This window comes from Theropithecus gelada, chromosome 3 (assembly GCF_003255815.1).
Source record: "Theropithecus gelada isolate Dixy chromosome 3, Tgel_1.0, whole genome shotgun sequence".
Taxonomy (NCBI): domain Eukaryota; kingdom Metazoa; phylum Chordata; class Mammalia; order Primates; family Cercopithecidae; genus Theropithecus; species Theropithecus gelada.
Window position 1 is genome coordinate 81,224,627 of NC_037670.1, and position 27,767 is coordinate 81,252,393.

General features: G+C 37.4%; 1 protein-coding gene across 1 annotated transcript in view; it reads right to left on the bottom strand.

Moving 5' to 3' along the window:
* ITPRID1 (ITPR interacting domain containing 1) overlaps positions 1–27,767 on the bottom strand; it is a 134,664-nt gene that overhangs the window by 48,236 nt on the left and 58,661 nt on the right. The window contains exons 5-9 of the mRNA XM_025380205.1: positions 23,457–23,508; positions 21,085–21,171; positions 18,551–18,753; positions 14,837–15,408; positions 10,053–10,110 (exon numbers count right to left, since the gene is read on the bottom strand). Coding sequence (XP_025235990.1) covers positions 10,053–10,110; positions 14,837–15,408; positions 18,551–18,753; positions 21,085–21,171; positions 23,457–23,508 — 972 coding nt within the window. The remainder of the gene's footprint in view (positions 1–10,052; positions 10,111–14,836; positions 15,409–18,550; positions 18,754–21,084; positions 21,172–23,456; positions 23,509–27,767) is intronic.

Genomic DNA, 27,767 nt, shown 5'->3' on the forward strand with positions numbered 1-27,767 from the left:
ATTGTGCGTGTGTGTGTGTGTGTGTGTGTATGTGTGTAGTCTGGGCATGGTGGCTCAAGCCTGTAATCCCAGCACTTTGAGGGGCCAAGGTGGGTGGATCATCTGAGGTCAGGAGTTCAAGACCAGCCTGGCCAACATGGTGAAACCCCATCTCTACTAAATATACAAAAATTAGCTAGGCGTGGTGGCACATGCCTGTAATCCCAGCTACTCAGGAGGCTGAGGCAGGAGAACCACTTAAACCTGGGAGGCGGTTGCACACCAGCCTGGGTGACAGAGCAAGACTCTATCTCAAAAAAAAAAAGAAGAAAAAAAAAGAAATCGTAAAAGAATCTTTGCATTTTCATGTTGTTAGATATTTTAATAAATATTCCAAGAACACTGGCAAATAGTATTCAATATTTTTCTATCGAGTACATATTATTAATACCTTTTTATTCTCTTATATTATTTTATGCTTGATCTGTAAAAGACTGAAAGGAATATTAAAAGCCCCCCCCCTTTTTTTTTTTGAGACAGAGTCTTGCTCTGTCACACAGGCTGGAGTGCAATGGCACGATCTTACCTCACTGCAACCTCTGCCTCCCGAATTTGAGTGATTCTCCTGCCTCAGCCTCCCGAGTAGCTGGGACCCACCACAGCCAGCTAATTTTTGTATTTTTAGTAGAGCCGGAGTTTCACCATGTTGGCCAGGCTGGCCTCAAACTCCTGACCTCAGGTGATCCACCAGCCTCAACCTTCCACAGTGCTAGGATTACAGGCGTGAGCCACCACACCCAGCTAAAAGCTCCCATTTTTATTGTATCCATTTCTGTGGATACGCCAGAATTATTTCTTGCGTAGTGTTTTGAAAATAACATATGAACATGGTAACAAAAGAAAATTAAAATATGCCAATTAATTTAAAACATATCAGTTTTCCTTTTATTAAGCTACCACCATTAACAGTTCCTTATACATTTCTACAGAAGCAATCTGTGCGTGCCTTTCCCCCAGTAGAAATATTATACAATCATCTGTCACTTAACATCTAACAACAGGGACACATTCTGAGAAATGCATGCTTAGTTGATTTTCTCATTGTTTGAATATCATAGAGTGGACTTAAACACAAACAGAAAGTATAGCCTACTGCACACTTAGACGAGATGGTATAGCCTATCCTCCCAGGCTGCAAACCTGTACAGTATGCTATTGTACTGAATATTGTAGGCAACTGTAACACAATGATAAGTATTTGGGTATCGCAACAGAAAAGGTACAGTTAAAATATGGTGTTATAATTTTATAGGACCACTGCTGTATATGTGGTCTGTCATTGACCAAAGCATCGTTATTCGGTAAGTAACCATAGATACACTCTTTTTAATACAAAGGAGTGTATAGATAAGACTCTTTTGCATGTAACTTTTTTCTCATTTAACAACTCTATGTCTCAGAGACCTTTCCATATAAACAGATATTAAAATCTTCCTGATTTTTTAAAATAATGACTGAATAGTTTTGATGTAAGGATATACTATAATTTTAAAAGTAGATTATTATTGTGGGCATTTAGCTTGTCTCTAGTTATTATGAACATTATATATATTACAGTAAAATTCTTTGTGTGTACATTTCAGTCTATTGGCAGGTCAAGTTACAGAACTGGAATAAATACATCAAAAGCTGCATCCATTTAAAATTATGAGATATAGCCAGGTCACATTTTAAAGTAATTATGAAAATTTAAATTCCAAACAACAGTGGGTGAGTGTCAGTTTCACATTTTTACTGTTACTCTGTATTTTTTAACTTTTAATTATTTGCTAATGTAATAAGTGAAAAGATGAAGTCAATCTTGTTTGTGGAGCTTTTATATTTCTTCTTTGAACTGCCTATGTATTTCCATTCCCCATATCTAATAAGATCTTGTTTTTCTCACTGATTTGTAGGGGCTTCTTTACAAATTGATAAAGTCAGCCTTTATATATTAGATGTTAACTACTTGGTATGTAATGATTCATGATTGTTTTGTTTTTGTTTTTGTTTTTTTGAGGTAGAGTCTGGCTCTGTCTCTTAGGCTGGAGTGCAGTGGTGGGATCTCAGCTCACTGCAACCCCACCTCCCAGGTTCAAGCAATTCTCCTGCCTCAGCCTCCCCAGTAGCTGGGATTACAGGCATGCACCACTATACCCAGCTAATTTTTGTATTTTTAGTAGAGATGGGCTTTCACCATGTTGGCCAGGCTGGTCTCGAACTCCTAACCTCAAGTGATCTGCCCACCTTAGCTTCCCAAAGTGTCAGGATTACAGGCGTAAGACACTGCACCCAGCGTGATTGTTAATTTTTAAATGAAATTTTGATAAGTTTTTAAAGGGCTTTATTAAAAATATTTTCTTTCATTTTAAAGTAAGCATTATTAGATTTTAGTATTATAACCACGATTAATTTTTGTCTTTATTTCTTGCTTATTCTAGGTCCAACCTTTCCCAATTAACCTTTCTTGGTTTTATTACTTGAGTTCAACTTTTCCGTACCCTATTTTTATTAATACAGAGCAGGCTTCCCCAACCCCTGGCTTCGGTCCATGACTTGTTAGGCACTGGGCCATACACCAGGAGGTGAGCAGTGGATGGGCAAACAGGCTTTACCACCTAAGCTCTGCCTCCTGTCAGATCAGTGGTGGCATTAGATTCTCACAGGAGCACAAATTCGATTAGAACTACACATGCAAAGAATCTAGGTTGTGCGTCCTTATGATGATCTGAGGTGGATTAGTTTCATCATGGAACCACCCACTTGCCTTGGTCCGTGGAAAAATTGCTTTTAATGAAACTGGTCCTTGGTTCCAAAAAGGTTAGGGACCGCTGTTCCAGAGTACTTTATTTTGGGTAACATCTTAATCAACTTGAATGGTAGTAAAAAGAGTTGATACATAAATAAGGGATTTACATGTATTAGGCCAATCTTTTTAACAATCCCATGAGATAGATGCTGTTATTATGCTTATGTTTATTTTCTTTAGATGAGGACACAGAAACACAGGGATTGAGTAATTTGTCTAAAGTTACGCAGTTGGTAGTTGCTAGAGTGTGGGATTGGAATCCAGGCAAGCTGGCTCCAAAATTCATGCTCCAACCATGGTCTCACTTACTCGAAGGCATTGTCCTGGAAAGGTAGTGGATGATATACCTGGGGAGTCCTGTTATCTTTGAGGGTGGCATTATACTGCCCTCGTGCATAAAAAGAGTAGGGCTGGGTATAAAATTGTTGGTTCACATTTTCTTCCCCTTCTAAATTGTATGTATATTAATTTATTCCCATCTGCCATGTTATGTTGCTAATGAGATATTTGAAATTTTTTCTCTTTGTAAGTAATCTGCATTTTTTTGGTCCAGAAATGTGTGAGTTAACTCTCATCCCACTGTATCCTTCTACTTTATACATTTTACTGTCATATTTAGATGTTTTCATTTCATTGATGTACCTGAATTTAGTAAAAACCATTTTTGTTGCAATAGTTAGTTATTTATTTATTAAATCAAAGTATAATATATACATTAAAAAAATCAAATAGTGCCAAAATACTGTGTCATGGAAAGAAAATTCCCCAAAGACAACTGCTTTTAACCCTTCGCATATGGGATCCTAAGAGTGGCAATGTCGCCATGATGTTTCCAGACCTAGGATTTGGCACCATTCATTGTTGGTTTTGCTAAAACTTGCTCCTGCTTCCGTGAACACCACTCATGGTTACCCAGTTTGAGCATGCCATCTATTTTTCTCTTTGGAAGAAAGTCCCTACCCTTTTCACCAGTTTTTCTTCACAATTCTCATCAACCACTTCTCAACAGCTACATTTTGATCTTCAAAATACTCAGTTTGCTAATATTTCTAATTTGCTATGTGACCAGAATTGTCTCCCTATTTGTCTCATTGTTGATTCTCAAAGCAGAAAGCCAGTGAAGAGTGTTTACGTTGTTATGGCTGCATACATGTGTCTCATAGCCAGGCCAGTAGTTTCATCAGATGACGTTACATTTTCCATATGTCCACTGTCATCGAATATTAGATACCATCAGGTTTAAGACTCTCATTATTTTATAATGAGAAAAAAATAACTCTCTAGCAATTAAACTAAGACCTGTCATCAATTATAACATGTATCTTGATTGCAAGGATGACAAATTGGGAAAAATCACTCATCTTATAATTGATGAAATACTGGGGTCAACACCTCTCTTGCTCACTAGAGTTCTTGACCTGGAGGCACAGCCCATTCCACAGTCAGTGTTGATGTTCTCATGCATGAGCCATGTGTCTCTCAGATGCAAGGGACTCATTTTCCAGATGCATAGCACAGCATTCAAGAGTGTAGACTCTGGAGCTAGACAGGCTGAATTTGAAACCTGGCACCACTTTGAACTCTATGAGAAACTGAGGCACATTATTTAACCTCTCCGTGCTTGTTTCTTCATCTAATACACGGAAATAGTAATACTGCTTACTTTAAAGGTTTATTTTAAGGATTAAATTAAGTAAAGCATATGAAACATTTAGAACAGTACCTATCACAGTGTGTCTGTATTTGTTAAATGTAATGACACTGCTCTGTGAGTAATCTCCTTGCAGGCTTCTTACTGCTTAGGAGTGAAATTTAGTGTCCTCAATCTTCCTCCAAAGAAGGAATGAGGATACCCGGCAGGGAAACAGTGTTCTCCAATGAAATATCTTCATCCATTTTTTTCTTCTCTCTGCAACTTGTCCCCTCTTTATATTCATGATGGCTGAAAGGTTCAATGTTGTGGAACTGATTCCTACAAATTCCTTAGAAAACTACATACATATGCTTGTCACATATTGACTTTGTATCTGATATATATCTTTTTTAGAACCCCAGTCGAAATTTAAGACATTAAGAGTCCAACTGCAACCACTTCTTACATCTATGTACTATTTCTTGGATCCGTCGTCTTTGACATTTTGTTTATTATATTCATTTCTTTTTCTTTTCCCACTTAGTTCTTAAGTAATTTCTCAAACATCTCCTAGTTTTTTCAGTCATTTTTATATATGTACCAGTCTGTCTCTTACTAATTCTATTGTATTTTAAAAATTATATTTTAATTTTAAAAAAGTAGCTGGGCATAGTGGCGTGCGCCTACGATCCCAGCTACTTGGTAGGCTGAGGCAGGAGGATCTCTTGACACTAGGAGTTCAAGGTTGCAGTGATTGATTTAGGATTGTACCACTGCACTTCAACCTGGGCTACAGAGTGAGATCTCCATCTCAAAAAACAAACTACATATATATATATATATACACACACACACACGCACGCACACACATATGTATATAAATTTTTATTAGCATTTTGCTATACCTCTCATTTTTTGTCTCTTTTACATCCTTATTTTTTCAGTCTACTTAAAGTTATATTGTACCACTTCATGTAAAATGTAGAAATCTTGTAGGTATCTTTGTTCATTTACCAATTCCCCCATCCTGTATGCTATAAATTGTCAAGTACAATATCAACATATGGTATACAACACCACGATACCCTGCCCTTTAGCAATGCTTAAAGAACTTCCTTTAGCAATGCTTACAGTACATGGGTGCTGGTGATGAGTTATTTTTGTTTGTTTGTCTGAAATTTTATCTTTATTTTTGAAGGATATTTTTGCTGCATGTAGATTTCTGGCTCATAGTTACTGTCTTCTGGTCTCTCTTGTTTTTAATGAGAAATCTTCTGTCATTCAAATCTTTATTCCCCTGTATTCAATATGTCATTTTTGTGTGCCTGCTTTAAACATTTTCTTTTATCTTTGATTTCTATCAGTTTGATCCTAGTATTATTTAGGTGTAGTTTTCTTTGTAATTTCTTTGTAATTATCCCACTTAGAGTTTGCTGGCTTTTTGAATCTGTAAATGTAAATCTTTGAGCAAAATTAGAAGATTTCCCACCATTATTTCTCCAAATAGTTTTTCCCTGTACAGTTTTCTCTGTCCTTTCCTTCTCAGACTGTAACTACATGTATATTTGACCTTTGATATTGCTTCACAGGCTTCTGAAACTCAGATAAGTATTTTCTATAATTTTCAAATCTTTTTCCTGATCTTCAGATTGTTGGATAATGTCTATAGATATATTAAAATCCACCAAGTCTTTCTTTCATTGTTTCTGATGTAATGTTAAATGAATATTGAATTTCAGAAATTATAGTTTTTATTTACAGAATTTCCATTTTATTATTTATTATAATTCTATTTTTTTAGATTTTCTATCTTTTCATTCATTGTGAGCGTATTTTCCTCTATATCCTTCAGCATAATTATAATAATCTCCCTATCTGCTGATTAGAACATCTGGGCTTTCTCATGGTTTGTCTCCATTAATTGCCATTTTTCTTGCATATGAGTTATATTTTCTCATTTCTTCATGTGTCTAGTATAATTTTATTGTTCCTGAATATTGTGAATGGTATGTTGTTTAAGGAGGCAAGGAACTTGTCTGGAATCAAACTCCAAATGAAAATCTCAGTTCACATCTTTTAGTCTTAACAGATTCTTTAAGTCCTTTCCATGTGTGTTTGGTTCAACAATTGGCTAGAGATTTGAAAAGATTGAATTCCTAGAATTTGAAGATTTTCCTCCTTGGTTCTCTCCTTTCTGTGATTTTCCCCCTTCTCTTTTCAGCTATTATCATTTCCTCAAATTTTATATTCTGATTTTTTTTTTTTAACTAGTAAGACTGCTACTTTTTATTTTATTTTTTTTGAGATGGAGTATCACTCTGTTGCCCAGGCTGGAGTGCAGCTGACACAATCAAGGCTCACCACAACCTCTGCCTCCCAGGTTCAAGCAATTCTCCTGCCTCAGCCTCCAGTAGCTGGAATTACAGGCACCCACCACCATGCCTGGCTAATTTTTGTATTTTTAGTAGAGACAGAGTTTCACCATTTGGCCAGGCTGGTATAGAAATCCTGACCTCAAGTGATCCACTCACCTCAGCCTCCCAAAGTGCTGGAATCACAGGCATGAGCCACTATACGTGGCCAATACTGCTACTTTCTATTAGAGTTTTAGGACAGTGTCAACTGGAGCCTTCCCTGAAGCTAAAAAGCTTTTAAAAAACAGGACACTCACCCAGTGCCATTCCTTCCTTCTATGTGTTGAAACCCCCTCCACTCTCTGTTCACTTTTGGTCACTCTTCAGTGCCTTTATGCAGGAGTTTTAAAAATATTTTGTCCAGAGTTTATGATTATTCTCTGTGGGAGGGTTGGCTCGTTAGGAATTACTTAGCATCAGAAACAGAATCAAGCTTTGTATGTTTTATCTGAAAGGAATCTACTCATTGGAGATGCTTCTCTTACATAGATGCCATGTCCTCATACAACTCACTGAGAATAGTAATTCCTGATGATTTGTCATGTTTCTTTGTAATCATTTTTTTAGTGGACATTTATTCTGAATAACTTCTGATTTTTGAACTGCTAAATCTTATAATTTTGCTTGGTTTGATGATTTTATAAGGTGGCAGGGAAGGCATATCTTATCCAAGTTGATAACTAAGTGAGATTCTCTTGGAAATTTTTACCTTACCATGTTAGTATAGTCCTGCAGTAGACTCATCTTTTTAATCCTTAGGTGGGCTCTTTACCTAGAATTGTCTGCAACTTCGTCCACAATAAATCCCACACAAAGTCCTAGTCTTATAGAATATGAATGATAGACTTCTCCTCCTCTTCTTCCTTTTAAGTAGCACTATTACATATTTCCTTTTTTTCCTTATATTCCCCTGTCATTTAAGTGACATTTTATTTTTAGGGGACTCAGGGAGGATAGTATATTTGTGGCCTTGGGTCCCAATTTTCTATATAAAGTCAATTTGTTCACATTCAATTAGGAAATGCTTAAATATAATCTTTCTGCTAGTATGCACAGTATTGCACATGAGCAGAGGCAATACAGTCTTAATACTGGTTTTTAACACATTTTAAAGGTATTTGAAGAGTTCATCATGTACCTTCACCTATGTGTTTAAAACAACAATTTGCTATCTCCTGATTCTGTGGGCTGGCCAGCTCACTGTGGTTTTCTCTTGGATTCTCTCATGTAGTTGCATCAGATGACACCTGGGCTAGAGTCATCTGAAAGTTGGGGCCGGACATCAAAGATGGTATTCACGTGGAGCTCATGCAGCACTGTCCACCAGAGAGTCCACGTGTGGCTTCCTCATGTCACTTGGGCTTCGCACAACATACGGGCTGCATTCCCAGAGGGAATGTTCCAAGAGGAAATATCTCAAGAGCCGGGAAGCAGCTGAGTGAGTGGTGCTGAAACTAGCACAGCATCACTACTGCTATAATATTTTGGTCAAAATAGTCCATGTGCTTTCATCTTTAAAATGAAGTAATTGTTTTATACTTTGAGGAAAAAAATGCGTGTATACAATATCTCAAAGTGATTACACATACAGTTATCACATATATATGATAATTTCCTTTTCCCATTAATTGAACGAATTTTACATATTTATTCTGAGTCTTATGTTTGTTTTGGTTAACAACACTATTATCGAAAGTAACAAAATCACATTTGCTGTACTATAATTCAGATTTTATCCATTAGGCTCTCCTTCACCTACCTTACTTTGCTCTCTCAATTCGAGATGAAATGTAGATTAGTAATTTTTGTCTAACTTCCCAAATAATTTTTTGGAATGATTGGGGCGACTTGCATGGTATTAATTGACCTCTTAATAGAATGTCAAAGAAGGCAATTCCTGTTGGCAAGGGGACCTCCAGCTTCATTGAGAAGCATTCAATTAGATGGAAAACAGATGCTTATTTTTGTCTTATAAGCCTCAATGCAGGTTATGTGGTAATTACTTCGAAGAGCAGGATAACAATTTATGTAATCAGCAGGACCCTATAATTACTAATGCATAATTTCTAAACAGCATTTAGCAAAATGAGGCCCATACATACACTTTGTAATGAAAAAGATGTGTTTGACACAGCACTAAATTAAATTAAAAATTTGCATATTTTCTTCCAGGAAATGCATGAGCTTCGTCTGCTGTATTTTGCTGGACTAATTGTGCCTACTTCTAACTGCCTTATAGGGCCATGGAAATGCTGAATCACAGTGACAACTGAATGGGGGAATAAAAACCAGGAATAGAGAAGGGTTTCCTTCTCTCTTGTTTAGGATGTTAAAGCATCATTCTGAGAGAAAACTTGCAAAGCTACATCTAGGGAACCTCTGTCCACTGAGAGTTTAACATTAAGATTATACAAAATGCAGAATGCAAGGGCTAGCAGAGAACTTAAAATTATCTGCACTTATTTCTTTATTTCAGATGGAAAAACTGAGACCCAGTTAAATGAAACGGTGTGTACACTATGAAGCAGTTGGTGGAAGGAGTGAAAAAGTACCCGCCTCCCCACAGTCAGGCTCAGTCCCATGAAATTCATTCCACTATGGTAGTCAGATCGTATAGAGTTAGTGTCAGACAAGCCACACATACCATTAGCCCCAGGGATATTGAATGTTTCTGTGGTCTTTTAAAATTTACATGTACATTTGCATTGCCAGTAGTTTTTTGTTTTGTTTTGTTTTGTTTTTTGAGATGGAGTTTTGCTCTTGTTGCCCAGGCTAGAGTGCAGTGGTATGATTTCAGCTCACTGCAACCTCCGTCTCCCGGGTTCAAGCAATTCTCCTGCCTCAGCCTCTCAAATAGCTGGGATTATAGGTGCACACCACTGTGCCAGCTAATTTTTTTGTATCTTTAGTAGAGGTGGGGTTTTGCCATGTTGGCCAGGCTGGCCTTGAACTCCCGACCTCAGGCGATTCCCACGTCTCGGCCTCCAAAGTGCTGAGATTACAGGCATGACTCACCACGCCTGGCCTACCAGTAGGCTTTTAATATCTCAGAAGATGCATGAATGTAGAGTATCTTCTACAGGTAATTTAAACTCTGTACACGTTAAGAAATTTAAATACCAGTTATTTACGTTCTGAAAGACCACTAATGAGATCACACACCTTGATGAATTCTTACCTACAGTTCCTGAAGTCATGTCAAGAGGATTACCAGTCTCTTCTTCAAAGCTCTGGACCTAAGATATCAAAATGCATCAATGTCATTAGAAATTTTGTCAAATAAATTCACTTATTTTAATCAATATGTAATGAGACTGGCAACTGATAAGAGGGATAAACATGAGATCCTGAACTGAAATAACTTACAGTCTGCTGGGAGGAGGTAGCGGGGACAAGGTACCCGTGATAAAGATTCAAAGAATTAAAGAAGTTGAGGAAAGGGGAAGATCACATCTGGATGGGTTGATCAATGCTTCTGGAAGTTGTACATTTGAAAGACATTTAAATAATAATATTTCTATTCTAGATTGTTTTTGCCTTCCAAAGAACTTTAAGTGTATTTGGAGAAAGCTAATTAGGGCTTGATAAATTTATGGAAAGTAATTCAGAAAATTTAGTTGCTATATAATGCTTAGACATTTTTAAAAATTTTAGTTTCCAACTTGCTAGAACAAAATGTATTTTTGAAATTTTTAAAGAAATTAATGAATATTTCTGTATTGATGAAAATAAAGTTATCATTAAACAAAATAATGCATATTACTTCTAAAATAGCAATACAGCTAATTATAGAAACATGATACATAGAAAAAGAAGGTAAAAAAAACAGGGCTGGGCTTGATAGCTCATGCCTGTAATCTCAACAATTTGGGAGGTCAAGGTGGGAGAATCACTTGAAGCCAGGTGGTTAAAACCAGCCTGGGCAATATAGTGAGACCCCATCTCTCCAAAAAATAAAAAGAAGATAAGAAAACAGTTGCTGTTACTCCAAAAACATTTTGGAGTATTTCTTTGAAAGTTTTCTTTTATATACATTTATTCTGGATATTGTCATGTAGTCAAATTTTTCGCTCAAAAATTTGAAGCAGGAATTTTTATTCCACATCATAAAATTTCTCTGAAAACATATTTAATGACAGGACAAGAGGCTGTTCTCAGGAAGTACATTAGTTTACTTAACAATTCTCCCACTCTTGAAATGTTTTCTAAATTTTGCAATTAGAAATAATGATGAGGTGAATATTCTTGTTCATAAATCTGTATCTACATGTCATATTACTTATTTGGAATTGATATTTGAGTACTGAAAGCTGAATCAAAGAACATAAACATATTAAACACTGTGGTACATATGGCCAAAAATGACTCTAACCCAGGAATAGACTGGGACCATGAGGATATAATGCAACTGTAATAAGAAAAAATTTTTAATCTCTCTTTTTAATCCTTCATATCTTTTTTTCAAATAAGTTACTTTATACTTGTAATCTATTAGACATACTCTTAGCATTATTTTCACTAGTGTTGGTAACTCAAATCAGTGAGTGTCATATGCGTTTTCAAATGTAATAAAAAGTTTTGGCTATGACCATTATCATGGAGAAAAATCCACTTAGGGCAATGTGAAGCACATGTTTGTCTTTTGAAAAAAAAAGGAAAAGCCCCATTCATTTCAAATGAAAGCCATGTGTATTCCTGGGTTATTCCACCTGAGCCAAACTTATTAATTAATAAAAAATAAAATAAAGAAATAGTTATAGCTTTTGAAATATTCCCCACCTAATCAAGATGTTGACTGGGATTGTTTAATAATATGATTAATGTTCTCACATGTGACTTTTAGAGAATAGGATGCTTATATGCAAACAGGAGGGAAAGCTAAAATTTATTTATTATGAATATGAAGAAGCATCCTACCTTGAGTTTACATTGCACAAATTTTACAAGTATCAAATTCACTTAATGTATTTGGGAATTTAAAAAGAGAGGGGCTGACTTAATTTTACTAAGTAAAATTAAACAAAAAAATGTTGATTTTTCCATTAAAAAATCTATGCACAATTTTGTTGAAATTATACTTTTGAGAAGTGAGACAAACATTGCCAAATTCAGCTCTTAGTACAACTTTAGGGAAAGCATCATTGGTTGATCTGGAGGCAAAATTTGGCCAATCGTACTTGAAATTCTGATAGCTAGATATTTAAGTACATTGGCTCTTGTTTTAAATGCCATGAAAATCTGCCAATTTCACACATATTTTTCATTTCTTATAATTGGATTTTAAAATTTGACATTGAAAAATAAATATTAAATCTGGCATTGGTTTCTGTTTAAGATACAATCTACCCAAGCTTCATTTACTCATGCACTGGTATTGAGTGAAACAAGTATTTTTTTCCCCAGTGAGAATGTAATATTTTATATGCACTTTTTATTAAAAATGAAATTCAAGTAGTGTGTTTCTTTTTTATCATTTTTAGGACTATCTCTGCCTTACATACACACACAGTCTCTCACACACACAAATCGTAGAACATAAAAACACCAAGATGGCTGTGAAATTTGACAGAATATTTTGTTTTCCTATGAAAGTCATCCTTACATTAAATCAATATTGTCAAATTCTTTGGATGTTTACTCAATTAACAAATATTTACTAAGTACCTACTACGTGCCAAAGAAACATGTGAATTTGCTTTCTTTATTTTGGTGTTGAGTGTGTTTCTACTCTCTTCCCAAATATATACTAATATGTAGTATTTTCTTGAATAATCGTAAGTTAAAAATTCTTGAAAGTATACCAATCAAGGACTAACATTCTTTTCTTATTTATTTATATAAAATTTATCAAATTTGATAAATTTGATGTTTGTCTATTCCTTTCCTCTGAAATTTCAATGGCATACTAGGAATATTATTTTTCTCTAAATCAGTCTAGTTTGAAGCAGAAGAACCTTCAGGGACAATAGAGTCTGATGAGGCTTGACAATGGGTTGGAGTCTGGTGACACTTTTTGTTTGGATCCTAGCTAATAGCAGGTTGACTTGACATTCTTTTACCTTTTATTTATTTTTTATTTTTATTTTTATTTTTTTGAGACAGAGTTTCACTCTTGTCCAGGCTGGAGTGCAGTGTTGCCATCTCAGCTCACTGCAACCTCCGCTTCCCAGGTTCAAGTGATTCTCCTGCCTCAGCCTCCCCAGTAGCTGGAATTGCAGGCACCCTCCACCATGCTCACCTAGTTTTTGTTTTTGTATTTTTGGTAGAGACAGGGTTTCACCAGGTTGGCCAGGCTGGTCTCAAATTCCTGACCTTAGGTGATCCACCTGCCTCTGCCTCCCAAACTGTTGGTATTACAGGCGTGAGCCACAGCTCCTGGCCGACTTGACATTCTTTATAGTAATTTAACTATTGGCTTGGTAATTAAATAATCTTTGCAAGATTAAGTTTTAAAAAATTCTTTTTTTTAGTGCCTTCTCAGTTTATCCTCAAATCAGGGCATTTGACCAAAGGTATTTCTTTTCCTCTTTTTATTATTGTTATTCATTTTAATGCTACTACTTAAATTCAGTTTAACATTTTAAGGTTCTTTAATTTTTATACAAGGCATATATGTACACAAACATACATACACATACATAGATATTAGGAACCTTGACATCTACTTATTTTAAAATAATTTTTATATCTTTGTGGGATGCAGCTATGCCAATAGGCATATTCACCTGACTCCATCCTATTCTTTTAAATTGTGATTAAGCCTTACTTTCTACAAATTTCTTTATCCTCTCAGCCCCAGGCTGGCTAAGAATGCCTTTACTTGCTCCTGGAATACCCGACAATATGTCTGTGTAGTGATGTAAAGTGTATCGGTAGTGCTGTCTCTGTGCCTACCATCTTCTGATGTCAGTGCCCATCCCTGCCACTTCTCTGTAGCTCCCTTTTCAAGGCAGATTCTGTTACCGTTTCTGTGCCTGGCACATAGAGGGCTCAACAGAGAAGTAAGCCCACTTTGGAATTGGCATGTAAATATCCTGCCCTACTTTTAGATAATTTAGATGAAAGGAGAGAAAAGCCTTGTTCCTCCTTTATAACGACTTATTTGTAATTATACTAAATAACAGAGTTAACAACAAGTTAACTCCCAATCCTAGCTGCCATTATGAATAGACAGATAAGCAGACATGTATATGTATTTTTTTGGGGAAAAAAAAAAAACAACTCTGAGATGTACAAGTGAGAATGTCATCTAAGTGAAGATAAAAACTAGTGTAAATGAATGAAGGTAGGGATGGATGAGCAAAAAACGTGTGTGAAATGAAGGTCAAGCTATGTGAAAATCAATACATCCCAAAGCAAACAAATAAACATCATACTAACACCCTAAAATCAAGACCATACCCAAATCCATACTGCTTTGTCTGAGGCCCTGTGTTAGGCATTGTGGGGGAAATTATTTCCAACACACATCCCCGGCCCTAAAGGAGCTGAGAATTTTTTGGGGAGACAGCACTGACACACACTCAATCTCTGACATAACGAGCTCACACTGCTAAAGCCATGAGAACACAGAGAAGAAGTGGTCAAGGTAAGTTTCACTGAGTGGGAAGTAGTTGAACTGATCCTTGAAGAAAATAAAACATGAAAAGTCAGAGAGTAGATAAAAAGCACACATACAGGTACATAAAACAATTAAGCAAAAGCAAAGTCAGAAATGACCTATGGATTCAACTGTGAGCAAGAAAAAGGAAAGACATTGGAGCAAGCAAAGGCTGGTTTCCTACTAGTTTATTTCCAACAAAAGCAACTAGAATGACTTTAAATCACTAAACTGACTCAGAACACTAAGATGTAATGCTGAGGGATTAAAAGATGAAGTGGTGAAATGAAGTCTGGAAAACAAGGGTGCCATAGTGAAGGTTATTTCCCTTAGGAGGTTGGGCACGTTGGTGCAACACTGACCTCTTCCATTTCAAACGAGTCTGGTCCTTTACCCGCAAGACGAGAGAAGCACTTGAGCTTGTTAGTCTGAAATAAGTTCTCCTTCTGAGTTTTGCCCTTGACTGACCCCTCAGACACACAGGAAGGAGCAATCTGCTTGGCTGGCATAGATGAGCAAGGCCATTGCTTGCCCAGAAGATCGCGGGGAGGATAAGGTAGCAAATCATCACAGGCTTGGAGAGACTGATGTTCTACTGACAGAGACAAATGATTTTGCTTGTGCTTGATTGAGGTTGCTGCTAGCTCTGCTCCACACTCCCATGGTTTTGTAAAGGGGATAAAAACTTCATCTTTCATCTTGAAGGACTCTGATGCCTCTGGGTAACAATCCCTCCTGATGTTCTGTTTTGAAGCTCTCCTTATAAGTTTACCCATCCTTCTTCGATGCTCTTTGGTGGCACTCACTGAGGTTCTTTGCACACTCTCTCCTCCAGCTTTCTTTTCAGCTCTGTTTGGCAGGATGCTGACATCATTCAGCAAAGATGAGAAGGCATGGGTCACATGGTCCAGGATTTCCAGCTGTCGGAAACGGCCTGCACAACACAAGAAACAAGAAAGTTTTAGACTGGGTCTTTTTGCTGAAACTGTATTCATGTAGTAAAAACTGAAGACTCAGTTAAAATGAAATTTTCAAGATAGGAAGGACATTAGGCTCTTGAAACTGAAGTTTTTCTCAGTATATGCCATTACTATTATGGAGATGATTTCCCTATGCAATAAGATTTTGCTGTGTTGTGGGGAAAGTGAACAGCTTTTATATTTAGTTGAAGACACATAATTATATAGATTAATATATGCCTATAGTTTTTATGTTAGGTATTAAAAACTGTAGGCATTGGTGAATCTGTATACTAACATATATTAAAGAGTGAACCCAGTGCTATCAACATGAGGCTACCTGAATATTCCTCCATGACTCTATGTGATGTATATTCCTACCATCACTTACATCATCCATATCCAAACTGTCACCTTAGAGTGTGGAAAGATCATGGCATATAGAGTTGGAAGGCCTGGATCCAAATCCCAGGTCAACCATTCACTGGATGTTTGAGCTCAGAATAAAATAACTAAGAGCTAAACAGTGCTAGAGCCATGCCAGGCACATAGTAAATGGCCAGCCTTTTCATCTCTCATGTATTTTTCACATCTGTCGTGGTCACTAAAGCAAAACTGTGAAGACACAATGCCATGTAAGTATCAGTTGTTAAAATAATGATTATAAATGAGCAAGACTTAGGAAGGGAATATATTCTCCTCAGTCTTTCCAGAGAAGATAGTCATTAATGTAAAAACCCATTTGCCCTTCAAAACAAACCAGCTCATCAACTTGTTAAGCCTTTCTGGATGATCTGGGCCATATGCAAGTACAGTATTGACTTAATTAGCATGTGGAAGAGACCTAATGCAGCAGGGCTAAAGTGAGAACATATTGCCAGTTTGAAAAAAAAAAAAAACATGGAAAATATTTTTGGTATCTCAAGATAATAAAACCATTGTAATACAAATGGAATATTTTGTTTTTATTACCCAGCCTCCTCTTAATCACAGTGATAGCATGTAAGGTTGCATAACTCAGCGAAGGTCAAGGACCACATAGGTAGGCAAGGATGTTGTCTTTTGTTGTGTTTGCACCATCACAGCAATGTCCCTGACTCTCATGAGCCAGTGCCTACCTGTTTCTTTTACCTAAAAGAAGTATTGACTAATCATCCTTCTACTCCAAAAAGAAGTGACAGATTTCTCCCAGAGGACTGTGATATTTTTCCAAGACCTATAGGAACTGTGGGGTTCGTATGTTTTAGGATAATTCTGATTACATGAAGCTGTAGTTGAAACTAAATCTCTTTTGTGATCCAGAGGGTACAACTGAATGATAATTCAACTTTTATGATTGCTTTACATCCGTCCATGGTGGGTTTTTATATTTAGACTAAGACAAAAACCTACCAATTTAATTGGTTAAGTCAATTCAGAGAACACAATAGTCTGAAGCGTCAGATAAGTGTTTTCTTTTATTTTTGCCTTTGGGTAAATTGAACAACGGACTAATTGATTCTCATTTCCCAAGTTTAAACGTTTGTGTTGACTTTGAATGAGATACAATTTTCCATTCTATCTGCCAACTAGCTTTATTATTGGTTGTTTTATATTTGACCTTCTCTTTTTCCCTGAATCAAAGGTTTTGTTGTAGAAATAAGAGTGCACCAGAGATCACAGAATCAGGGACCAACTCCTAATTTCTCTGTAATCCATATCTCAATTTCTTTTGTGAAATATTTACTTCATAGCAGCTCAAATGCTATTCAAATATTGGTAAATGACGTTGTTCTCCTGAAATAAAGGAATGATCAAAGAATTTGCATCTCTGTGCTGCTTGCAAGAGGAGATACAAAGAACAACATTAATTGTGTCTAAAAAGTAAAGAAATACTGCATTTCAACACCTTCGGCTTTACATACTCATTTAAAAGAAAATATCATTCCTGAAGTTTGGGACCATTTTACCCATATGAAAATGGGAGAAACAGGAGCTAAAATGAGAACTCCAAGTAAAGTCCCTCTTCCAGATCATTGCTTGAGAAAAACACTTTGTCTCTCATGACTTTCCTTTTAGTGAATTTATTTATTTAAAATAATTTATTTGATAATCAGAATTTTGTCAGTTCCCCCCTCTGGAATTCCTCAAACTGTGTACTATAGACAAGATCTTCCTCAATGCTTCTCCAAGATGCCTTTTGTATTTATGTGGGAAGGTCTTCCTCAATGCTTCTCCAAGAGGTCTTTTGTATTTAAGTGGTTTTAAAATGCTGCACTGCATCCCATCTAGGAGACTGAAAGTGCACCTTAGCATATTAAATCAATCCTGCAGTAAATAAACCTATTGAGCTGCAAAGCATCTTTCCCCAAAACTGTTTGAGCACAGTACAGACACCCCCAAGAACATCCTTGGTAATGTCCTAGAGAAAAGGATTATACGATTACATTGATCACCAGCTGAAGAAATATAGCAACATGCGTGATTAACTATAAGGTTTAGACACAGTAAATCAGGAGGCACGGCAGATTAATAACTATCACTTACAGCTCAAGGTATAAACGATAGTGTTCTAAATCTCAGAAATGAGGAAATTAGGGTTTCACCTAATCATTCATGGTAATCTTTGTCAGATTCCAGTTTCTCTGTCTCCTGGGTGTGTGGCTATGGTATATATTAGTGCTTCCCACCATTACTACCAGCTTTCCTCCTTCTGGGCAATTGTTGGGGTTGTACATTCCCACTCACTTGGAGTTAGGTGTGGCCATGTGACTTATTTTGGCCAATGAAGTGTGAACAAGACCTGCTGTGTGTAAGTTAGGACCAGAAGATTGAAGAGCTGAGTATCATTTTCCATTTCTACCTTTCTTTATTATTGCAACTAGTGAGGTTCCAGATTAGAGGCCGTATTCCTGAGTGAGGACAACATGGAGCAAATAGATACTCCTTTCTCTCCCGAACATACACACCAACTCCCACTGGACATATAGGATGACCAAGAAATTCATCTTTTGTGTGTGAAGTCACTGTAATAGAGGGTTTGCGTGCTACTTCACACAATCTCCTCGCCTACACTGTGGCCCACCTGCCCACTCATTGCCAATGCTGAGATGCAAATGCCATGGGGACCTCACTTACCGTACAAGTTGGGGTTCTCAATGTCCATGCGCTGCTTTTGAGCTTCAAGAAAAACACGGATGTTGATCCCTCTGGCTGCTGAGCCACAACCAAGGAATCTGGCTGGGATTTGCGTGCAGATGTCTGGCTCATCGGCACCAAACCCCAGATCCAAGAGAATCTCCACTGGATCTTTCTCCCAAAATTCCAGCCATTCAGGAATGCTGTGGTAAAAATATGAATATCTTTATCCAAAACCAGTTAACCCCACACCATTTTTTTTCTGGTCACCTCACCCCCCCGATCTCCCAGATGTTGCGTGAAAGAGGATCCTAAATAGACAAATGGTGCATTCACTAGCGTTCCTATATGCTTAAAGGACTGACTGCACCCCTACTCAGGGACCACTTGCCTGTACTTTACATCCAACACTGTGAGTTTACTTAACTGGCTTCCCATTCCACAACAGGCACATGGGAAATTAGATAGGGCAGGGAGACTGCAGGACAGACGCCAGCCAGAGGCAGTGCACTGACCACCACAAAGGAGTGGTCACTGAAGGCAAGAAATGAAACAGAAAAAAAACAAAAACAAACAAAAAACTGTAAACAGTAGACTCAAAGAAGGCTATTTTAAAAGAGCAACAGTCTGCAGCATCCTGAGCAACACAGATCTGTCCAGGATATCACTAAAGGCAGACTACAAGAACTGATGTTTAAAAATAATGATTATAAGTCCCTAGGTAGAATTAAAATGTGTTCTGTATGATTTTTGTACTTGGCTAAGAAACAAAAAATGCTTTTATCAACTTGATCTAGTCCACTTTGGCACTTTAAATGGTAAACATCAATTAGTTGAAAATTATATTTATAATTTTTACTAAAATTATATATTTAATTTGATTTATATGTATAAATATCTAAATTATTTAATTTTATTATAATTGTATACATATTACAATTCTATATTTAATTGTTCTATTTATAAATATAAATGGTTATATTATGTAAGCCAGTTCACGTCTGAACTTTGCCTAAGTTACTAAGCTAACCCAGGAGACTACAGGAGTCTTTCATGGATTCCATGGGAATCAGACCTTTTGACAAGATTTTACCAGGTTTGCTCAGCTCTTTTGTTGAAGTTTTTGTTTGCCTTTTCTTTACACACAACACTAATGAGCCTATTTGGGAGAGTTTAGATAATTTTACTTCAGTGACTTCATAACTGAAATCGGATTAACTACAATTCATTTACTTAGCCATTTACACATTCAACAACAGGTAACTATCTCACTGGGGATGCCCACTTACCAGATACAACCAGCATCATGTTCACACTTTTTTTCCCTCTTTAATTATTTTGTGTCTCTTTTTAAAAATACTTATTTATTTTTAATTGATAAATAATAATTGTGTGCATTTATGGAGTACAGTGTGATGTTTCGATCTATGTATATGTTGTAGAAATAGTCAATCAAGCCAATTAAAACACCCACTACCTCACTTGTGGTGAGCACATCTGAAGTAATATTCTTTTAGCATTTTTGAAATACACAATAAGTTAATATTAACTGTGGTCACCATGCAATGCAATTGATTACTGAAACTTATAATGTGAAGTGGAGATGGCTCCATTTGGATATCTTAATCATGGGATTAACAGGGGAATCAGGAATGCCAATCACTTGATTACACTGACACAGACACCTGAATATAAAAGAGGTTCAAGAAAGAAAAATGTTCTGGTGAGAAATCTAAAGTTGCATGAAAGATTTAATCTGTTATCATATTGACTTCACTGTACAAATGTTTATCCTACCCATTTATACATATATTTATTGAATATCTGTCATGTTCTAGGTTCTGTGCTAGGTACACACGGCACAAAAATGAACATAGTTCCTGCTTTCCAAAGGCTTCAGTCTCTTGACCAAGAATATAAGTATCAATTGGTCATTAAACATATTTTCATATCATCGTGAAAATATCATTAACTTTTTAAGTAACATTTAACGGTGGAAGAAATTAGATATACTGACTTTGTTAAAAAAAATTTTAATAGTACACATAATGCTCTCACTCCCCTCAGCTATTACCACCACCAGTCCTGACCCTCTTCCAGTTAAACCCATGTGTATCCTTCCAGACATTTTCCTATGCAGTGACATACATGTTTTACGGTTTTCACTTGTTTGCTTTATGTATTGTAACATACTGTATGTACCTTCCTGCATCTTGCTTTTTTTAATCTTAAAAAATATGGCATATAGATCTTTCTAAGCCAGTATGTGTATGTCTACCTATTCTTTTTATCACTATATGGAATTCTGTAAAACGAACTGGCCAATCATTTATTTGTCCATTTCCCCACTGACAGATATTTAGTCTGTTTCCAATTTTACTAACTCTTTTATATTGTTATTGCAAGATGGGGTTTGAAAATCTTTTATTCATTCTCTCATCCATTCATTCAACAAGTACCTATTTATAATTTCATGAAATCCATTGTTGCACAGAATGATTTCTCTGGATGAAAAGCACCTGGAAATTACATACCTTTGTGGTACACTTGCAGTAGAATAGCAAGAGTTGAAACTGGTCCCTCTGGATAGGGTGGGAGTTTCTGAAAACTGATGCAAAGATCTACAGTTGGGAAAATACCAACAATCAGATGTATTGATTTAGATAGTCTCCTGGGAGGTCATTGTGAATCTTTTCCTTCCAGAGCAAACATTTGCATTTCCTCTTAGTCTCTAGTAATCCCATAATGGCCACACCTTTGCAGAAGACAGCTTGCAGTGGAGGAGCTGCTCCTGTTTTCAAGAGTGTTGTATTGCAGAAGATGTGAGAATTTAAGCGTTAGGTGCCCGCTGGTACTCATTATGAAGGTGACACAATGTCTCACTTTTGACAGATGGCATATCATTGGGGAACCTTTCAGGAACACAGCTTTGCTAGACACCAACTTTCAGGAAGAAGTTAAAATTATATGCTGAAAGAAGTACAGCCAGCCGTCACTGAAGTGACTCTACATTAATTCTCATACTAGTGAAGGATTTCATATTGCATGGCTAACACTCTGTAAGTGCTATCTCCAGTGCTCCTGTAGCCATCCATATGCATTTCTAACAAACTCCTTTACTATGGAAAAAAAATGAACATCACTATCCAATAGGCCTGCTTTGCAGATCATTTGAAAGTGCTTCCAAAGAGAGTGGAATCCTGTCATAATATAGTTCAGTTTTATATACATAGCTCAGCTATACCATGGATCACATCTAGCCCCATCAAATATAATAGCCAGTTGGCATATATCTAGAATTTATTAAAAATACAATGCAGATATCAATGTTTCCGAGAAGAACAAGTTATCCTACTTGGGTTGCTGACTTTGTTCTAGCTACATTTGCTAAGAATAGCTGGGCCAGGCACGGTGGCCACGCCTGTAATCCCAGCACTTTGGGAGGCCGAGGTGGGTGGATCACGAGGTCAGGAGTTCAAGACAGCCTGGCCAAGATGGTAAAACCCCATCTCTACTAAAAATACAAAAATTAGTTAGGCATGGTGGTGGGTGCCTGTAATCCCAGCTACTTGGGAGGCTGAGGCAGGGAATTGCTTGAACCCGGGAGGTGGAGATTGCAGTGAGCCGAGATCGCGCCACTGCACTCTAGCCTGGGCGACAGAGAGCGACTCTGTCTCAAAAAAAAAAAAAAAAAAAAAAAAAGAATGCCCTTCACTTGATTCCGTTCTGTAAAGTTGAGAAAGCGTGTTTTTCTGGATAATAAAAACTCTGGTGTTAACAGACAGTTGAGCTCCTTGAGCCTCAAGGAGAGGCAGAAGATACCCTTTCACTTACTGCCCCACCTCAGTTTTCATTAGGCCTGCCATAATTTCTTTTTCCTTCTTTGTTTGAGGGCCACACTTTATTTTGTAAGGTGCAGCAGAGCAACCCAGAAGCAGCCTGCCCTTGGATCCAAGGAGAACCAACACAGGGTCACTGTTGTAATAAAGCTTGGAAACATGAGTTGGTCACAGAACCTGGCTCTCATTTTCCTCTTCAACAAAGTGAGAGTTGCCTGAGAGATTTCTGTGGTCTCTTATAGCTCTATGATTCTATGAGTAGCAAAAACAACCAATCCTGCAAGGAGAAAAATCTATGACAAATAGCATCTTAGGTGTGAATTGGTAGCAGCAGGGGGATGCAGTACTGCAAATTTGGTTTACAACTAGTTGGAATTATCCTGAAAATGCGAGGGTGTACAAAAGCACAGGAAGCAGAGTTCCTAACCTGAAAGAGCTCATAGTGTATTCTAGTGGTTTGTAAAAGAGTGTGGCTGAAAAAGTCATCTGAAGAACATGCACAAATACAGATTTCTGGATCCTACCTCCAAATGATCTGGTTCAGTAGGTCTAAGGTGGGGATTGGGAATTTGCATTTTGATGAAGTTCCCCCATAATGTTAATGCTGGTGTTCTGGGCACCACACCTGAGACCTAGTGTTTTCTCCAATGAAGAGACTCTCACTGCTTTCTACCTAACATTGGAAATTGTATATGTTATTGTCCAGTAAATAGAATAATAATCAATTACTTCAGCAAAATGAAAATATTGAATGTAACTGTTTTATAAACAGGTCCTTATGAACAGTTGCAGTACAGTAGAATGTCATTTATGCATATGTTCTAATTAAATTTCCCCCCACATCAACATTTGTTGATTTAATTTGCTCACAATTTTATGAGTTTTAAAGAACCTCTATTTCTTTCAAAGCTGATGTAAACATTCTAGGCACTTGCGACTAAACCAGTGAACTGTCACGAGATCCCAAGAGCCATGGCAATATTAAGAAAACTTCCCTACTTCTATTTTATTCAGCAAAGGTATGGCATAAAATATTGGCATGAAGTAACACTGATTCTGCTACCTACCTCATGTAGTCTTTCACAGTCATTTGAACCATCCCTTGTTCACACAAAGAAACTGCAACAACAAAAAGTAGAGGGGAACTTTATTTTGTTTTATCTTGTGGAAGATTTTCTCAACCCCAAATGAAACCAAGGTAGAATTGAATTTCCATATCCAAGGTTATATAGGCATGAAATACAAGGCATCTCTGTAGTGGATAGACAAAATGAAATCAATGACCACATTGTATGACAAACACGTGAAGAAATGTACTGGCTCAATGGAGAGGAAAGTCAGTGCTAAATGGAGTATTCAGCAAAGGTTTAATGGAGGAAGTGGTACTTGTCTTGGATTTTTAAGAATGAGAGAATTTGATGGCTGGAAAAGAGGCATTGCCCTTAAAAGAGGTATTGCCCTTAAAGAGAAAAAAGATGTCTATAGCAAGTGCAAAGCAGAGTGCTAGGGGTAGTCTGATTAGCTCATAGGGCATTTCGGGATGCTCTCTCATGGTACAGGAAGTTGTGAAGCAAGTGTGGGGACAGGAAAAAATAATACACAAAGGGCCCAGCATGTATTAAGCATATTCTCTTCATTTGTATCATCGAATCCTTCCAATAGCCTTATAATTAGAACCTATCCTCATTTTTCAGATTAGAAACTGAGATTCACAGAAGTTTAGTAATGAGCCCATGGTCATACAGTCCAGTAGTGCATCTAGGAATTTATTCTTACCTTTATTATTGATTGCAGCAATAACATTGACTATTTATTTAGTACTAACTTAGTGCGAGGCAATGTGCTAAGCATATTACACTCGCAATCTCTTGTAATTCTCACAGCAAATCCCTGAAATAGATATTATTGATCTCCACTTAACACAGAGGAAAACTGAGGCTGAGAAAGAGTAAATAAATTTCTCATGGCTAGTAGGATGCTGCAACTTATTTTAGCTTGTTGTTGTTGTTTCTGTAACACCACACTGCCAACAGAGCATTTTATAGCTTATTTGAAAGACAGAAAGAGGAGTCTATATGTATGTATCAGGACATGAAAACCACAAAAGGTTTTTGAGCAAACAAGTAAATGTGAGAAAGATAATGCTGAATGTTCATTTGCCTGATAGTGGTGCTGAAGACAGAATAGAGGAAATAAATATTGGTTATCAGAGAGGCTTATTCAGGGGCCTTTGCAAGATTCAGACCCTGTATCATGATATAACATGTGGCTGACACCTGCAGAAGAAAATGCCTAGAATATGGGCAAATTCCTCAGAAGGTTCACCAGTGTTCTTATTTCTGCTTACTTGTTGCTCTCCTGGGTGCAAATGTGTGACAAGTGTGAAACTGGGAAGTGTTGCCATGCTGTATTTCTATGAGAACATAAAGATTTTTACCGTAAGAAAGATAATAGAGGTTAGGAGAAATTTTGGAAAAGCAATCCTGAATGATTTAAACATATGAAATAATACTGAAGAGAATAAAGGGCTAGGGTTCTTGTCTGAGTAGAGGGTCTATGAATAGACCACAAGTATCTGTGAATTTGTCTCTAAATGCCAAGTTTTGGGGGTGGAGATAAGAATACCCATCGTTTTCAGAAGATTTTCAAAAGGCTTAGTGACCCTGTTAAATGGAAAAAGAAGATTGGTCTAGAAGGATAAAGACTGGAGATGTATTGCTGACTTGCAAGTAAATAGTGATTTTTTTTTTTTTTCAGACAGTTTGCTCTGTCACCCAGACTGAAGTGCAGTGGCACAATTTCAGCTCACTGCAACCTCCGCCTCTCGGGTTCAAGTGATTCTCATGCTTTAGCCTCCTAAGTAGCTGGGATTACAGCCGTGTACCACTATGTCCGGCTAATTTTTTGTATCTTAGTGGAGACGGGGTTTCACCATGTTAGCCAGGCTGGTCTGGAACTCCTGGCCTCAAGCGATCCACCTGCCTCCATCTCCCAAAGTGCTGGGACTACAGGCCTGAGCCACCACACCTGGCAATAGTGGATTCTTAACTAAGCTCAGAATACAGGACTACAATCTAAAGAAGTAGTGAGAAAGTAGATACAGTAATATCTCTGCTCTACAAAACAAATGTTAACTCTCTCTCATCACAAGAGTCAGGCAGGGTGAGAAATAGAATCGATTTTAAAGGTTTAAATAGTGAGTGGGAATCTATACGGCCTCTGTGCTATCACTCCCAATGCTACTCCCATGGCAGACATCATTACCAATCTTGTCACTTTATTATCCCTTCTTCAGGAAAACCACTATCAACTGATTGGAATTATCACATAAGATTGAGTTATTTACTATCCTTTCTTTAGAATAAATTTCATTAGTGGGTTTTTTTGGGGTAAAAAAAAACAGGGTAAGCTGAGGTATGTATAAACTTGAGAAGTTGAAAACAAAGAGAATATATAAATGCTCATATAAAACATTCTGGGGAGCCACTATAAAGGATGGAATATCAGAGTGAATGACCATTATTGGGAAACAAGTGTGATGTTTCAAAAATTTTCCATGTGACATTTGGTGACAAATATTTATGTAAGTTACAATAGAATATTTGACTCAAACTTATGCACCAAGTCAGAAATGAACTTAGAACACCAGTCTTTTTTTTTCCCATTACCTTCATAGTTTTAAAACAGTAGGTTTTATCATAGGAATTCCACAATCATATAAAATCTTTTGCAAAATTCTAATAATTTAAATAAACTTAAAAAGAGCTATTCTAAATGTAGTGCTCTTCCACTTAGCTCTTCCCTCACCCATGAGGCACCTCCAGGAGCCAGAGTTTGAAAACTATCAAGTCAATACCCAATTCAGCTAATCAGGCATGGCTAATCCATTGTAGCATTCTTGCTCACTGCACCCAACTCCGTCTCAGAGCTTCTGAAACTCATAAAACCACTGCCAATTGATTGAAGCTGTCAGATGACAGAAAGCCCATTTGCTACCTTATTAATCATGTCACAGATGCAAGCACAGTGTAATTTTTAGGTGATCATATTGTAATAACTTGATGCCACAACGAATTAAATAATAAGTTGCCTAAATGGAAGACAAAATATTTATTGTTTCAAGCAATTTTTTAAAAATTTATTCCTGCCCTCTTCCTACCAGCAGCACTTCTATCTACTACTTTGCATGTAACTCACAAAGTAAGGCCTCCATTTGTGCCTGGTTTAGCTCATCTAGATAATTCCGGAGAGTTTTTGAACACCCATTTTCACCTAAAACATTCCATGGTTCTAGGACATTTGGCTGCATATTCTGCTAGCACTGACATTCTTGCCACTGCTTTGGTCTTTTTTGTTTGCCTGCTATTGCTCTGGGTTTCCTAGAATGTGTGAATAAACATGTACATCAGGCCAGGGATCTGGCCTTGTAGCCACAGTGCGTTGCACAAACTGTCAGAGAGGAAATGATCCATTTTCAGATATTGATGAGAAGAGTTAGCTCAGCCTTGCTGAGTTTTCAAAAACCCTAGCCCTGCAGAAAATCGAGTCATCCAGAAAACCCAGTCATCCAAATGTGGAACCCTTCACCCAGGGCTTCTTGAAGGGATTCTAGCGCCCACACAGATCTAGAGGATACACTCCATGGACCAAACCCTGTGTCCTGTCGCCTGATCAGGAACAATCTGGTTGCTAGGGAGCCAAGGGCACTCTCCAAGAGAAAAAGTCCCTAACGGTAACACGTTTGCTAGGGAATGTGCAAAGTGGACCCGTTTGGGTCACAGTGTGGTGTTTTCTGGTCTGATGACACATATGAAAGCCTTACACAGTTTTAGAACCAGCTGAGGGAAGGACTTTCTTGCCTTCCACAGTACACCTAGCATCCTGTGGGGGGCCCAGCAGTCACCAATAAATAGAGGATGTCATGTCAGGTGTCTGACTCCCCTCACTGGAATCTCACCCTTCTATATGTACAAATACAGTTACCAGACTCCTGTACTTTTTTTTTTTTTTTTGAGACGGAGTCTTGCTCTGTCTCCCAAGCTGGAGTGCAATGGCGTGATCTCAGCTCACTGCAACCTCTGCTTCCCGGGTTCAAGAGATTCTCCTGCATCAGCCTCGCTAGTAGCTGAGAGTACAAGCATGTGCCACCAGGCCTAGCTAATGTTTTTGTATTTTTAGTAGAGACGGGGTTTCACTATGTTGGCCAGCTGGTCTTGAACTCCTGACCTCAAGTTCTCTGCCCGCCTTGGCTTCCCAAAGTGCTGGGATTACACATGTGATCCACCACAGCTGGGCTTTACTTTTTGTTCTTGATCTTGTTTCAAATGATACACATGTCTGTCTAAAGACAGCACATTCAGACACACAGCCTTTTCTCC